This window comes from Diceros bicornis, chromosome 24, assembly GCF_020826845.1.
Source record: "Diceros bicornis minor isolate mBicDic1 chromosome 24, mDicBic1.mat.cur, whole genome shotgun sequence".
NCBI lineage: Eukaryota > Metazoa > Chordata > Mammalia > Perissodactyla > Rhinocerotidae > Diceros > Diceros bicornis.
Genome location: NC_080763.1, coordinates 40127661 through 40142582, shown reverse-complemented (window position 1 = coordinate 40142582; position 14922 = coordinate 40127661). Strand labels below are relative to the sequence as shown.

Here is a 14922-nt window from a genome sequence, read left to right as displayed (position 1 = left end):
GGAAGTGGCCTGTCAGATTTCAGAGTGGAGAATGGGTGAGAGGTGCCTGGCCTGCAGACAGGGGGGCAGCAAGGAGGCTGATGACGTGATCCCCGAGGGAGGTAGTTGAGAGACAAGGGGCAATGGGAGGCCAGGACAAGGGAGGAGGTCTCTAGAGAAGGGAGGCAGAGTGAAACCTGACAGCAGGCAGATGGGAGTGGACTTTGCCCAGGAGGCCGGGCCCACGCTGTTGCAGCCAACAGGCAGCCTAACAAGGAAGTGGGGATCAGACCAGAGACCCAGTTCTGGAAATGAGGCCATGAGGAGCATGGACATTCCAATATAGAAGGGCAAAAGAGATCCTCGGGCATCACAGATTCTCTGGTCTGATTGGCTGCCAGGGGACTCAGAGCCCCATAGAACAGCAGATGTCAGCCAGGAGGGCATCATATATTGGGTGCCTACTGTATACATGTGCTATTCATTGAGCTTTCAGAACAATCTGTCAAATAGATACACTTTGGTCTATTACAGATGAGGGAGCTAAGGCTCTGAAAGACAATAACGTGCTCAAGGTCATCCCACAGACGTCAGCCAGGGCACTGGTATTCACCTTCAGGTCCACATGACTCCAAGCCCATCATCTTTCCAACAAAGCCTGCTGCCACTGCGCATCTTTTTTTTTTTTTTAAACAGGTTTATCAAGCTAATGATTTGCACACCACAAAATTCACCCATTGTATATGTATAATTCAACGATTTTTCGTAAATTCGTAACATTCTGCAGCATCACCTCAATCCAGTTTTAGATTATTCCCAACACCAAAGAATTTCCTCAAGACCATCTTCAATCTATCCCAGTACCTACTCTCAGCTCCAGGCAACCACTGATCTGCTTTCTTTCTCTAAAAATTTACTTTTTCTCAATTTCTTATACAAATGGAAATTTACAACATGTAGTCTTTTGAGTCTGGCTTCTTTCACTTACTATAATGCTTTGGGAGTTCATCCATGTTGTGGCTGGTATCAGTATTTTGCATTCCAACTGGCAATGTGTAAGAGTTCCTGTTTCTCCACATCCTTGCCTATATTTGGCATTTTCTTTTTTATTACAGCCATTCTAATGGGTGTGTAATGTTATCTCATCATGGGTTTAATTTGCATTTTCCTAGTGGCCCTAATTTCCCTAATGACTAAGGATGCTGAGCGCATTTTCATGTGCTTATTAGCTATTCAAATGTCTTCTTTGGTGAAATGTCTATTAAAGTCTTTTGCCCATTTTAAATTGGGTTGTCTTTTTATTATTGAATTTTAAGAGTTACTTACATATTCAGGACATAAGTCCCTTATCGGATATATGTTTTGCAAATATTTTCTCCCAGTCTGTGGCTTGACGTTTCATTTTCTTAATTATGTCTTTTGAAGCACTGAAGTTTTAAATTTTAATAAAGGCGAGTTTATCAATTTTTTTCTTGTATGATTTATGCTTTTTGTGTCTAAGAAGACTTTGCTTAAACCAAGGTCGTGAAGATTTTTTCCCTCTGTTAAAAGTTATAGTTTTAACACTTAAATTTAGGTCTATAATCCATTTGAGTTGAATTTGGTATATGTTGAGAGATAAGGATACAAGTTTTTTGGTTTTATTTTTGCATATGGATATTCAGTTTTTCCCAGCACTATTTGTTGAAAAGACCAATGTTTCCCCCACTTAATTGTATTGGCACCTTCTTTTCTGATAACAGTGTTTAAAGTTATAAATTTCCCTCTAACTGCTGCTTTAGCTGTATCCCATAAATTTTGATATGTTGAATTTTTTATTTCATTCTGTTCAAAATATTTTTAGGTTCTCCTTTAACATATTTTCAACCCTGGGTTATTAATAAGTGTGTTGTTTGTCTTCCAAATATTTATGGCTTTTTCAGATTCCTTTCTGCTGTGGATATGTCATAGTCAGACAACATATTTCTCATTTATTTAAATTTATTGTTAGACTTGTTTTGTGGACCAGCATAAGGTCAATGGAATAATGTTTCCTATGTGATTCAGAAAGAATGTGAATGCTGCAGAAGAGGATGGAGAATTCAAGTAGGTCAACTTGGTTGATAGTGATGTTCAAGCCTTCTATGTTCCTGCTGATTTTCTGACTAGTTGCTCCATCAATTATTGAGAGTAAGCTATTAAAATTTCCACTGTTACTGTTAAATTGTCTATTTCTCCTTTTAATTCTGTCAATTTTTGCATCATGGACTTTAGGGCTCTGTTGTTAAGTATGATACATTTATAAATGTTATGTCTTCCTGATGTTTTGATCCTGTTATCATCACAAAATATCCCTCTTTGTCTCTAGTAACAGTCTTGTCTAAAGTCTATTTTGTCTGATATTAACACAGCAATGCCTGCTATGGTTACTGTTTGCATGTACATCTTTTCCCATCATTTTACTTTTTAACTTATTTGTATCTTTGACTCTAAGCTGTGTCTTTTGTAGACAGCATGAAGATTGACAGCTTGACAATCTCTTCCATTTAAGGGCAGTATTTAGTCCATTCACATATAATGTGTTTATTGGTATGTTTGGAATTATGTCTCCCATTTTGCTACCCCCATGCCTTTTTTTTTTTTTTTTTTTTTTGCTTCTCTATTCTTCCTTCATTGTCTCCTTTTGGGTTAAATAAAAAAATCTAGTGTATCATTTTAACCCCCTGAGGACTTTTCTGTTTGTTTGTTTAGTAATTTGCCTGGACTGAGTCTATGAAACCTGTTTCCCCTGCAATTTATGGCCACTGATGTTTCTTCTTAGTTTTCCTTTTCTTTACTTTCTTTTTAAGCCTGCCTCCTAGAGGTCACCACATGTCTGTAGAGCTTATTGTTCAGCCAAGTGTTGGTCAGAAATTGGCCTCAAATGCCTGGAGCCAATAAAGCTTCCCCTTTCTGCTGATGGATCTGTGTGCAGGCTGATGAGCCCATTCAAATCTGAGACTATTCTCAAGTACCACCAAGTTTTATTTTCCACTTTTCTCTCTTGCCTCACAGTGGGCCAGGGAGGTGTGGGTAGCCTGGATCTGCTCTAGTCTGCTTTGCACATGTGCAGAGCCTCCATTCAACTTGGGATATGTAGAGAGCTCATCAAGTCCCCTCTAGCTATTACACCTGCTGGGACTCCCTGTTTAGTCCTCTGCTAGTGTCCTAGTCCATTTATTGCCCCAAACAGAAACACAAGCTAGCAGAGCTGCTGCCCACGAACACACATACACTTTGCTTGTCACTGAGACCATCACTTTAACTGACAATGCTCCCAATCAAGTGAGTCTGCTCCTGAAGCAGATCCCTGCTCTGGTTAGACCACCCACCAGCACAGCTGGGGTGGGATGGGGTGGAAGCAGTCCCAGACAAGAATGCTACAAACTCAATCTATTCTTACCAAAGTTCAGTACTTTTCATGAATGAATGCTTCTCTGTTTGTCCTAGGCCTTTGGTGGATTTCTAGAGCACTGAAGTGATGTTTCTGGCTATTTTGGCCAGCTCCTTAGTTGTCGTTGGGGAGAAGCTTTGTCAGTCACTTCACTCAATCATGCCAGAAGCGAATTCCTCCTAGACTTGGAGTAAACCTGCACACACAACCTTAACCCCCCTGCCCAGGCACCTCCACTTCGCCCCAGCATCCAGAACCAACCCCCCACAGGCTTCCCTGAGGATGCATAGATTACCGCCTATTTTTTAAGACATAGATGAAAGGTGACGCAACCTCTCTTGATGTTCCAGATTGCTAACTGTGCCCTTCTCCTTACTAGCAATGTGTACTTTTCTTGCATTAGTCAAAATGTACCCCAAAGTCTTTTTACATGTTTGTTTCTCCCTGTAACCCAACAGCTGGGGTCAGGGGTTGTCCTCAAGGGTGAAGGTCAGGCCTTAAACATCTTGTTCCCCCAGTACCTAGCCCAGAACATGGCTCTTAGTAGGCGCTAAGTAAGTGTTTGTTGAAATAATGCATGAGTAACTTAATGAATAACAGCACAAAGGGCACCACAATCCATTAATTTGTTCATTGTTTCGCTGGGAACTGATGCATGAGTAAAAAGATAACGTAAGAAATGATTCAGTTGTTGCTTGCTTTGGACAATATTTGAACACCATCTGTTGGCCAAGTTAATGTTAACTCAAGTTTATCCATTTCATGACACCAGTGGCTGAATAAATAAGCCCCTGACAGATGCAAAGAACAGCAGCTGCAGGCAGCAGCAGGCTCCCCGGGAAGGTAAGTCACCTTTCTCCTCTTGGGGACAGTGTGGTTCCACAGGAACAGGTGTTTTATTGCTCTTTTGCAGTGTTTCACTTGGTATCTGCCTTAGAGAACATAACAGAAGATCCAGTGTCTTATGTATTGTGCAAATTTTCTGAAGTCTCCTCCATCCACTATTCTTCCCAACCCAGGGCCCCTCCCACTCACTGCTCCCTCAACCACAATGCCCTTCACTCCTCACCTCCCCTTCTCCCACTCAGATGAGGTGGATGGAGGACGCAGTGATGGAGGGGGCTGGGGGAATGATGAGGGTGGGGCAGTGGAAGATAGGGGCCATTGTGCAGGGTGGAGGGGACAATGAGGGAGCAGGGTGGGCTGCTCTGGGCCATGAGTCCGGTTTGCAGGAACCAGGGCATGATGGGGCTTCTCTGCTACCTGAAGAATTTACACTCCATCTCCTTGGAGCTCATGGGGATCCAGGAAGAGGAAAAGATGATTTACACTTTGGGGAGCCCACTCTGGCTGCAGGATGGCTAGAAGGGTTGGTAGGGGGCAAGACTGATAGCTGAGAGATGCTATCTTAGTCAGCTCGGGCTGCCATAACAAAACACCATAGACTGGGTGGCTTAAACAACAGAAACTTATTTTCTCACCCCTCTGGAGGCTGGAAGTCCGAGATCAGGGTGCCAGCATGCTTGGGTTCTGGTGAGAGCCCTCTTCTTGGCTCGCAGATGACCATCTTCTCGCTGTGTCCTCACATGACCTCATCTTTGTGGGCATACATGCAGGGACAGAGGCAGGGGAGAGCCAATGCTCTGGTGTCCCTTTTTATATGGGCACTAATATATGGCCATAGATACGGGACCCTCGTGACCTCATCTAAACCTAATCACCGCCCAAAGACCCTCCCTCCAAATACCATCACATTCAGGGTTGGGGCTTCAATATAGGAATTTTGAGGGACACAAACCTTTGGGCCATAACAGATGCTATTTCAGTGGCCATGACAAGGGATGCCAGTGGTGGCAGTGATGATGCAGAGAAGTGGACTCTGTGCCCAGAGCTGTGCTAGATATTATAGGAAACAAGGACGAGGAAGACATGGCCCTGTCCCAAAGAGATTAAACTTGAACGCAAACTCAGCTCATGGTTCACATGTTCTCCCTGCCCGTGGGTGGTGCCATAAATCCCACCATTAGACCACCCTGCAGATTCAAGGCCTGACTTTTAGGCTCAGTCAATTATGGGGGGCACATTTGGGGACACAGAGGAGTTTTTACCTAGACAATGGGTCATGGGCAGTAGCTGTGAAGACTAGGAGGGTCTTAGTGAGGTGACCAGGATTTCCCAAGATGACCTTTGCCAGGCCCTTGGTTCAGCAGATGTCCAGGTCACCTGAGCACCACTTGGGCTTTATTTCAGAAATCGCACTGGCAGCTGTGAAGCCAGATCTGGCCTACATCTGGGCTTTCTGCTGCTAGCAAGTGCTTTTGACAAGATTGAATTTTTCATGGAAAAATCTGGACTTTCAGCTTCTTCAGAAACACGAAAGAATCTAGCACCACTGAGCCAGCACTCCCACGTGGTAATCACAGGTGGAGCTGGGTAGCACTGCCCCCCTTGGCCCAGGCACAACTCTCCATTTGCTGTAGTCCCAAGTGCTCCTCATTTCATTACACTAGCTTGACACGTGTGTATTTCTGGCCAGATCTCCATAGGCATTTGAATCTGCAATCCTTGTTTTACTCTCCTTGTGGTTCTTCCCTTTCCACACTTTTTTTAAGATTTTGTCATGAACCCTGTATAAAAAAAAGAAAGAAAAGCCAAAAAAAAAAAAAAAAAAAAAAAAACCCAGTGTGGAATGGTGTCATAGAGAGCCATAGCGACAAGGAGTTCTATGGCCAGGATGGGGAAAGGACTTGAACAAAGACCCACTTGCAGCACAGACCAGAGGCAGAACTGGATCACTTGTCATCAGTTCACTTATCTTTAATTTGTCTGAAGTCTTGTTCCAAAATCCTTTAGCCTTTCCTCACTAGACTTAGCTAGCACCCTCCAATCAAGATCAATAGTGCCCCACCCAGGTAAACAGCACCCAGGTAATAAGGAGCCACTTTTCAAACCCCTTGACATTTCAAACCCCTCATTCCATGGAATGGTCACCTATGTACCTCTTCCTTCCAATAATAGCTCTCTGGATTGTTGCAGAAATGTCCCACAAGAAAATGCACGTGGCTCTCTCTCTGGTCCTCATCCTCTATGGCCTTTTTAATAGCATCTTCTGTGAAACACAACAAAATCCGAAACAGGATTCATCAAGGAAAATTTCACCTCTCTCCCAGAAGATAAGAATTGACGATGAGGCTTTTGCCTGCAAGTTGTTCGAGACTCTGTCATTTGAGCATCACAGAAAGAATTTCATCATCTCGCCTGAGAGCATCTCCACCACCTTGGCCATGATCTCCCTGGGGACCAGATCCACGACACTCTCCAACCTTGTTGTGGGCCTTGGATTTGACCTCAGACAAGTCAGAGCGTGGGACGTGCACCTGAGCTTCCAGAGGGTGGTCCAGACGCTGAACGAGCTGAATAGGGGCAGGCAACTGAAGCACAGGGACTTTCTCTTTATCGATAACAACAGAAGGATTAACCCAAAGTTTCTGCTGGAGACAGAGAGGTTATACGAAGTGGAAACCCAGTTGACAGACTTTCGACATAGAGACATAGCCAAGAAGCAAATAAACCAGTATGTGGCTCAAAGACTAAACCACAGAATTGAGGAAATAGTCACCTCTTTGCATCCTCATACCTTCATCTTTCTCCTAAACTACATTTTCTTCAAAGGTAAGGTTTATTAAGTGCACGAATTCCCATTTTGGGTAACGCTTGCCCTCGTGTTTTCTAAAAGGTATAAGTCGGCAAAAATGCATTTTTTGTCATTATATCCCATTTTCCCATAGACCAGTGGATCCAAAACTTTATCGTTTTCTTTGATTTCGTTGTGTTATCTAGCATTGTTTTGCCTCTCAATCCTGTCAATCATATTGTTTGCCACCCTTAAGATATTTTTAAGTGAAATGCAGTGACTCTTGCTGGTAAAAAAAAGGAAAAAGATATCTTTTTACAGAGATGCGAGCAGCAGCTAATTCACCTGCTTTGTAAGTTCAGATTGGTGCAAGATGCGATTTTTTTCAAAGTTGTGTCCAGTGTTGAATTCACGGTCACACACCAGGGATCTAAAATATCACCTTAAATTCCTGGTCACAGATCTTGACAATGCGAAATGTTTCTTCAGCTGGGCTTGAGGCTGCCACTTCCGGGCATCTATTTCAGACTCTTTTCCTCCACTCAGAGGTTCCAGTCTCCTTCCTCCATTGCCTCTCAGCCAATGGCCTCTTTTCCTACCTGAATGGGCACAAGAAAGTAACCAGACAGGATGCCCTTCAGAGGCCCAGTGCTGAGCTGCCCACGTCCACACTCCTCCTCCCACTCTCCCCTCCTGTCACAGTGAGGGGGTGCTTGTTCCCTCCCCCTCCTCAAGGTGGGTCCCCTTCCGTCTTCCCTGCTCAAGGACTCCCCCACCTTCCTCTTACCTTATAGCTTATGCCTTTTTTGTCTTCTTTGCTGGTTTCTCCTTTGCTGACTTCCAAATGTTATCTCTCATCTCACCTGGGCTCATGACCTCAAACCCCACCTGCACTCTGACGATTCGCCAGTCGCTATATGCAGCCTGGACCATCTCTTCTGAGGTCCAGACTATAATATTCATCTCTTACTGATATCTCTTTGTGGATGTTTCCCAGACCCTCAAATACGATCCCTCAAGCCCTGCACCCTCCCAACGTTGCACTTCTCCTCACATTCCTCCACGCCCCAGAGAATCGCAATGCCATCCGTCCCCTGCTCCAGACCAAACCTCTCCCTCAGCCTCCATATCCAACCCCACAGCAAGGCCTACGGATGCTGCCTGAGACATTTATCTTGAATGTATTCACTTCTCGCCATCTCTCCTACCATGTTCGTAGACCGGGCTACCACTATCTCTTGCCTAGATGACTTGCCCCACATGTCTAATTGCTCTGTTTCCATTCATGCCTCCCCCCAATCCCTTCTCCATTAAAAGGCCAGAGCAATCTTCTTAAAGCTTAAACCAGATCACATCATGCCCCTGTCTAAAGCCCAGCCATGGTTTCCCGTTGCACTCCGAATACAGCCCAGTGCTACCTGGCCATGCGTGCTTTGAGTCCTGCTCATTCTTCCAGCTTCACCCCATCTCTATCCCTCTTGCTCCTTATGCTTCGCCCACAATGACTTTCTCTTCTTCCTTAAATGCATCCCGCTCTTCCCCCTCTCAACCCGTGGTGTTCCTTCCTTTGGATTGCTCTGCTTCCCATTCTCTGCCAGACGGAGCATCCTCTTCTGTTAAGCCTCAGCCTAAATGCCTCCTCCTCAAAGATGCCTTCCCTGGCCATCCAAAGTAAGTCCTTCCATGCTAGTGCTCAGCTCCTTACTTGCGTCTTTCATAGTGCTCATCATACTTTGTAATCATTTACATTGGTAGGTTGCTTTTCTCTCTGTATCCCCCCTTGAAAGTAAACTCCATGAGGACACAGACTTCCTCTGTTTGTTCATTGCTATAACCTCAGTACTTAGTACAGTACCTTTTAGGTGCTCAAGAAATTTTAAGCGTGAAATGAGTAAATGCATGGATCTCCTATCATGGCTTAAAGAGGGTTCCTACCAGGACTTGAAGATTAGCTGTCCGTTGCATGATAAGTGAGGGAAATTCCCCCAAAGCAATGCTTCCCAACACAGGGTGCTTTCTCAGGCTACTGGGACCATCTGTTATTCATATTTGGACCCACAGTTCCAAACTATGTGCCTGGGATGCAGGGAGAACTCCACAAATGATCTTGGAGGAATGATTTCTCTGGATGCTCCAGGGGACTGGCCCTCACAATTCCCTCTGAAAGCTTTCCAGAAGCTTTATCCACACCACTCTTTCGAGGGCAAGAAGTAAAGAGAACGGAATGGAGAGGACCATGAGCCTGGCTATAGAATCAGAAGCAAGGCCCTGAAAACACTTGTAGGAATTTTCCAGACCAGACCAGATGGCCCTCACTCTGGGTGACAGATGCATCTTTTAAACTGGTGTTTACACTGAATCTCCTTTTAAATCCATTGGGGAAGTGCATTACTTAAAGTAGGATTATACACAGGTGTGTATTTTTCTGATGAAAATTTTCCCTCCTTGAATAAGTTAGACAATTTTAAATAGATTTCTTTGCCATAGGGCTTCTTAGAACTCTAATACACCAAAATGCAGTGGGAATTTTCAAAGCAGGGGTGTTGAGGTCAGTTTCCCAAATCATTTGACAACAAAATCCTTTCTTGGTGTTATAGTTCCAGAGACAACTATTTTCAGTAATGTCTTCCAAGAAATATAGATTTAAAGAAATCCTATGGTGAATATTTTTGAAAATCAGGCATTTGCCTTTCTTTTCTTTGCCTCAAGCTAGAATTTTAAGTGTTCTAGAAGTTCAAAGTATTGCTGTAAAGAAACTGTTTCCTTCCCAAGCCCTTCACCTCTGGGGTCCCTGAATATGTGGGTGGAGATGCCTTTTTCACCAGGGGTCACTCTGACTTTTTCCTTCCCGACTCTCTTAGGTCTTTGGGAAGTAGCTTTTCCAACCAGATTCACACAGAAGGAGAACTTCTTTTTTGAGGAGAAAACCACGGTGCAGGTGGACATGATGAGGAAGACAGAACGAATGATTTATAACCGAGCACAGAACCTGTTTGCTACAGTAGTTAAAATACCTTACACTGGAAATGTGTCCTTAGTTCTTGTGCTCCCAGATGCAGGACGATTTGACTTCGTTGTGAAAGAGTTGGCTGCTAGGCGAGCTAGACCTCTGCAATCCAGTGACACGAGGTACGCTGTTCTGGAGTGACATTCTAGATTCACATTGAATTTTTGCTGAGACTTCATTTCCTCTATGCAAAAGTCTTATTTGGGAGGAATTGAGCATCTAGTTATTTCCTAGCATATTTGTAGAAAAGTGAAACAAATCAAACATGAAGAGTGGTGGCCTGGATTCCATTATCAGCCGGAATCCCCTTAAACTGTCTTAATCATGGTTCTTTTGGTTACAAGTACAGTACCAGAAACCCACTTCATACAAGCTCAAGGGGGTAAAGAAAGGGATTTATTGGAAAGATACATGGGTATTTCATGGAACCCAAGGGAACAAACACAGTCAGTTGTCATGAGGGATTGGAACAAGGGACCGCAACATCATCAGAAACTCCATCTTTCTTGGTATCCCTGGTCCTTGCTTCCAACCTCCACAGCTTAGCAAGCCAACTTTCACCACTTTAGCACATGAGTCACTCACCCAACAAATATTTTCAGAGCGTCTATTCTATGTGGACGCTGTTTGGTGCTGGGAAAATAATGGTTAGCCAAATATCTCTCTGCCATCATGCAATTTTCAGTCTGGTGGGAGAGGCGGAAAGTCAACTAACAAACACATAATTTCAAATTCAGTAAAAGCTATGGAGACAAGTCAGGTGATATAATAGAGAATTCAGTGGTGGAGTATTAATTAGGAATCTTAGTTAGAGGGATCTTTCTGTTTTTTTTTTTTTTTATAATGTTGCATTCAATTGTGTAGCATGTAATTTTATTTATTTATTTATTTTTCCCCCAAAGCCCCAGTAGATAGTTGTATGTCATAGCTGCACATCCTTCTAGTTGCTGTATGTGGGGTGCGGCCTCAGCATGGCCAGAGAAGTAGTGTGTCCGGTGCGCGCCTGGGATCCGAACCCAGGCTGCCAGTAGCGGAGCGCAAGCACTTAACCGCTAAGCCATGGGGCCGGCCCTAGAGGGATCTTAATTAGATGTGATGGTCAGGAAATGATCCTAAGGAGGTAAATTTCAAGCTGAAACCACCGTGGACAGACATGGCTCTCTTCCATTCGAGCAAATGCTCCACTCCAGACTAAATCTAACATCTTTCAGTTCCAATTATATATTCCGGGAAGAGAGGATTGGATCGACCCAGCTTAGGTATGGTATCCACCAAGATCCAATCAAATGTGGACAAATTACATAGCAAAAACATGATTTCCAATGGCCCACTGCTCTTGCTGGCGGGGGGGGGGGGGGCGAGGGGGGAGAGGCGTCTCCAAGCAGTAAATGTGTAGGTTGGGAAGAAATCTCCAAATAGTGTTTACTGCCTGCCTTGTAGCAGCACAAACTACTGCCCAGTCAACATGCACTGTGGTTGAGGGCCGCAGCAGAGTGGATCTGCCATCTTCCACTACTCATTCCTCCCACAATGTTGTTGGTTGGGAGACACCAGGGGAGGAACCCAACTGAATGGGTTGCTGGCCAACAGAAGCTTAATACCGCACTGACACAGGCTAAAATGTATTGGTTTGCGAGAAATCGTAAATGTTGGGTGAGAGAGATGGCACTTTGCATTTTAAATCCCTGCTTATAAACGGAGGGTTGGTGGAACTCAGGGCTGTGTCCTCTGGTCTGACCTTCATCTTCTCTTGGATGGAGAGCCTATGAATGGAATAATTTGAATAGTAAGGTGTATTTTGAGCAAATGGTCTGTTTGAAAATTCGAAACTGCTGCTCATACCCCAGCACCTTTAATCTTTCTCCAGCAAGCACCATCGGCAATGCTTTTCTTCTCCTTTCACTTGGGAGAGGCCTTTAAGCCTAAGCAAGATGCTTCCCCTGGAGCCTAGAAGAGGGACATAGTTCAGCTTCCTTGTGGTTCTCATTCTTAACAGATTGGTGCACTTAGTTCTGCCCAAATTCAAGATCTCCTCCAGGATAAACTTAAAAAGAGTGCTTCTCAAGATAGGCATCGAAGATATATTTTCTAGAAGAGCAAACTTCTCGGGCATCACAGAGGAGGTTTTCCCAACTGCTTTTGAGGTGAGTGGGGCAATTTCCAGAGTCTCTGTTTTAGCCGCAACAATCCTGACTGAAAAACAATTTATTTTTTAAAAACAGCAGTTATAACTCTTCTCTGCCTTAGTCCGTTGGCTTTTGGGGTTCTTTAGTCATTCATTCATTCAAAAGTAATTGCATCAAGCACTTCTGGAGGCACTTGGGAGACAGTTGTGAGCAAACCAGACAAATTCTTACTCTCATAGAAATTTCCGTTCTCTTGACAAGGCAGACAATGAACATGCCAATAAACAGATATGCATTGTGTCAGCCAGTGATACATTCTGTGAAGAAAGGAAAGCAAAGAAACTGTGAACAGCACACTGGGGTGGAGTGGGCGGACTTGGATGGACTGGCCAGGAAAAGCCTTAAGTTTGGTTGGCTGTTATGCAGAGGCCTGACTGAAGGGATGGAGAGAGCAAGGAAGCAAATATGTGGAGACACATGTTCCAGGCAAAGGGAAGATCAAGTGCGTGCTGAGGGGGATGTGAACTTGGCAATTTTGAGGAGCCCCGGGAAGGCCCTTGCAGCTAGAGCAGTGAGTGAGACAGAGAGAGGCAGGAGGTGAGGACAGCAAACAGGTGGGGCCAGGTTACGCAGGTCTCGCAGGTCCTGGACATGACTGGGGTCGGTTCTGACTGATACAGGAGACCACCGAGGCTGACATGAGCTGACGTATGTTTTACAAGAGACTACTTTTTGCAGTGTGGAGGAGAGGCCAAAGGCCCTGGACGAAGAGGGTGGACCAGTTAGGAAGCGTGGCGGGTAACCCAGGTGAGAGGTGACGGAGGTTTGACAGGGCCTTAGAGGGTGTGTCACTGGTGGTGAGGGGGCTCTGCGTGCCTTTTTGAAGACAGAGCTGGGGTGCAGGGAAGGAAGAGTCAGAGAAGAGGCTGGGTTTGTAGCTGGAGCCTGGTAAACGACAGAGCCAAGGCCTGAGATAAGAAAGACAGACGAGGAGTGTGTTTGGGTGGGCTCTGCCAAGCTCGAGTTGCTCGTTAGACATCCAGATACCATGGAGCATTTACGGGACAACTTGACCTATCCCAGTGGGCACATGGGGCTGCCCTCTAATCCCTCCCCCAAGGTCACTAACTGGCTGACTACCACCCTGTAACACTTTGCCCAGAACATAAGTACCAATGTAACCTGTCATCATGGTACAGCACCTGAGAGATTACAAAGCGCTTTTTCATGGTTTCTCTCACCTTGGGGTAAGGGGCCTTGGGGGAGGGGCAGGGTCTGTTCTCTAATTGATAGATGAGGGAGCTGTCTCTCCCAGACATCGAATGGAGTTTCCGGGGTCAGGACTCTCCTGGGATGCACTTTTTTCAGGGGCCCAACAGGTGTACATCCTCTTCGTTGTGTTCGATTCCAACAGAATCCACTCAGCAACTGTGCGTTGAATGCTGGGTGTTGGTTGACTTTGAAAGAGGCTGAACCCCTCACAGCAACACGAACAAGGTTGCCACCGTCCCAGCAGGGCCTCCTGCAGATCACAGGGGCGGACAAGGATCTTTTGGCTTCCACACGGAAGGAAAATTGTCCTTGCTTGGATGGAGACAAGAAAAACTAGCCACCTCCCTCCCTATCTTGCTTTTCACCACATCCTTCTTGAAAGTGTTTGAAAGGACCATCCCTCAGTAATTCTATGGGAATTTTTTCTAAACTTTCAGACTACCCAGCACTCCTCTGAGTTCTATTCCCCTTTTCTCTCTTTTGAACACCCAAACTCCTGAACTGTCTACCCTGCATTGGGAGAGTCTGAACTCAGCAATTGCCAAAAGTAGCATCAACCCCTCCCAGAGGCATCTGGCCTGCAGTGGCAGATCTGACTGCTGAGAGCCTGGGGTGGATTTTCGGGAGCGCGAGCCAGCTGTGCTCCACCCATCATCAGCCATGGAGGGATCTTGCCTCTCTGACCTCGGCCATGTTGGGCTGGCTGGGCACACTGCCCTGGCTTGTTCTCAGGCCAGCTGGGTGAGTTCACATGCAGAGCTGAGAGGATCCATTTCTCCCCAGGCCATTCACGAAGCCAGGTTGGAGGTGAACGAGAGAGGCCTGATCAAGGCCACAGCCGAGGACGTGAGCTTGAAGACGGCCCAGCACAATGTGCCTGCAGATGCCACGGTTGTGAAATTCGATAGGCCCTTCTTATTCTTTGTGGAGGATGAGTTGAATCAAAGACAGCTCTTTGTGGGCCAAGTCTTCAACCCCTCAGCTTAGTAGAGAAGGGGCCTGAATCAACGGTTCAGGGCTTGGGGGCTGTCTGCCAGCTTCCTTTTGGGTGCCAAGCTGAAACATAGCTGCTCATGAATAAAGTGAATAAAATTCACCAGTAATGAAGCAAGAGATATTCAGAAGTGTGGTCTGAGAAGGGAGTTGGGGTGGGTCACTGCTGGTCTTCTGTCCAGAAACAGGATGGGATAAGAAGGGGTTGGGGGGCCTGCTGGGGACATTTGGCCAGTGTGTCTTCTGTCCTGGAGCAGGGTTCACATATGCAGGGAAGCAATTCTGCAAACAGGGTGTGGGAGGGCCATTTCAGTCTGTGGCTGTCACATCAATCTTGCCTCCTGCCCAGCTGGCAGTCAGAGCCTGAACCTGTCTCCTCATCTGTACAACAGGAGCCATGATACCTCCCCCGGGCAGCCACGGGCAGAGGCAGAGTCCCACCACAGACAGGAGGGTACGAAGAGGAAGTGTCAGCATTCTCAGTGAGCATCCGTGTGTT

The 14922-nt window shown here is 45.6% G+C and overlaps 1 protein-coding gene across 1 annotated transcript; it reads left to right on the top strand.

Annotated features, from left to right (window-relative positions):
- Positions 1–6429: 6429 nt before the first annotated feature.
- On the top strand, positions 6430–14417 carry LOC131421184 (uteroferrin-associated basic protein 2-like). Its single transcript, XM_058567906.1, has 4 exons — positions 6430–7063; positions 9887–10154; positions 12029–12176; positions 14214–14417. Exons 1-4 carry the CDS (start codon positions 6430–6432, stop codon positions 14415–14417), a joined length of 1254 nt encoding a protein of 417 aa, XP_058423889.1.
- The last annotated feature ends 505 nt before the right edge of the window (positions 14418–14922 follow it).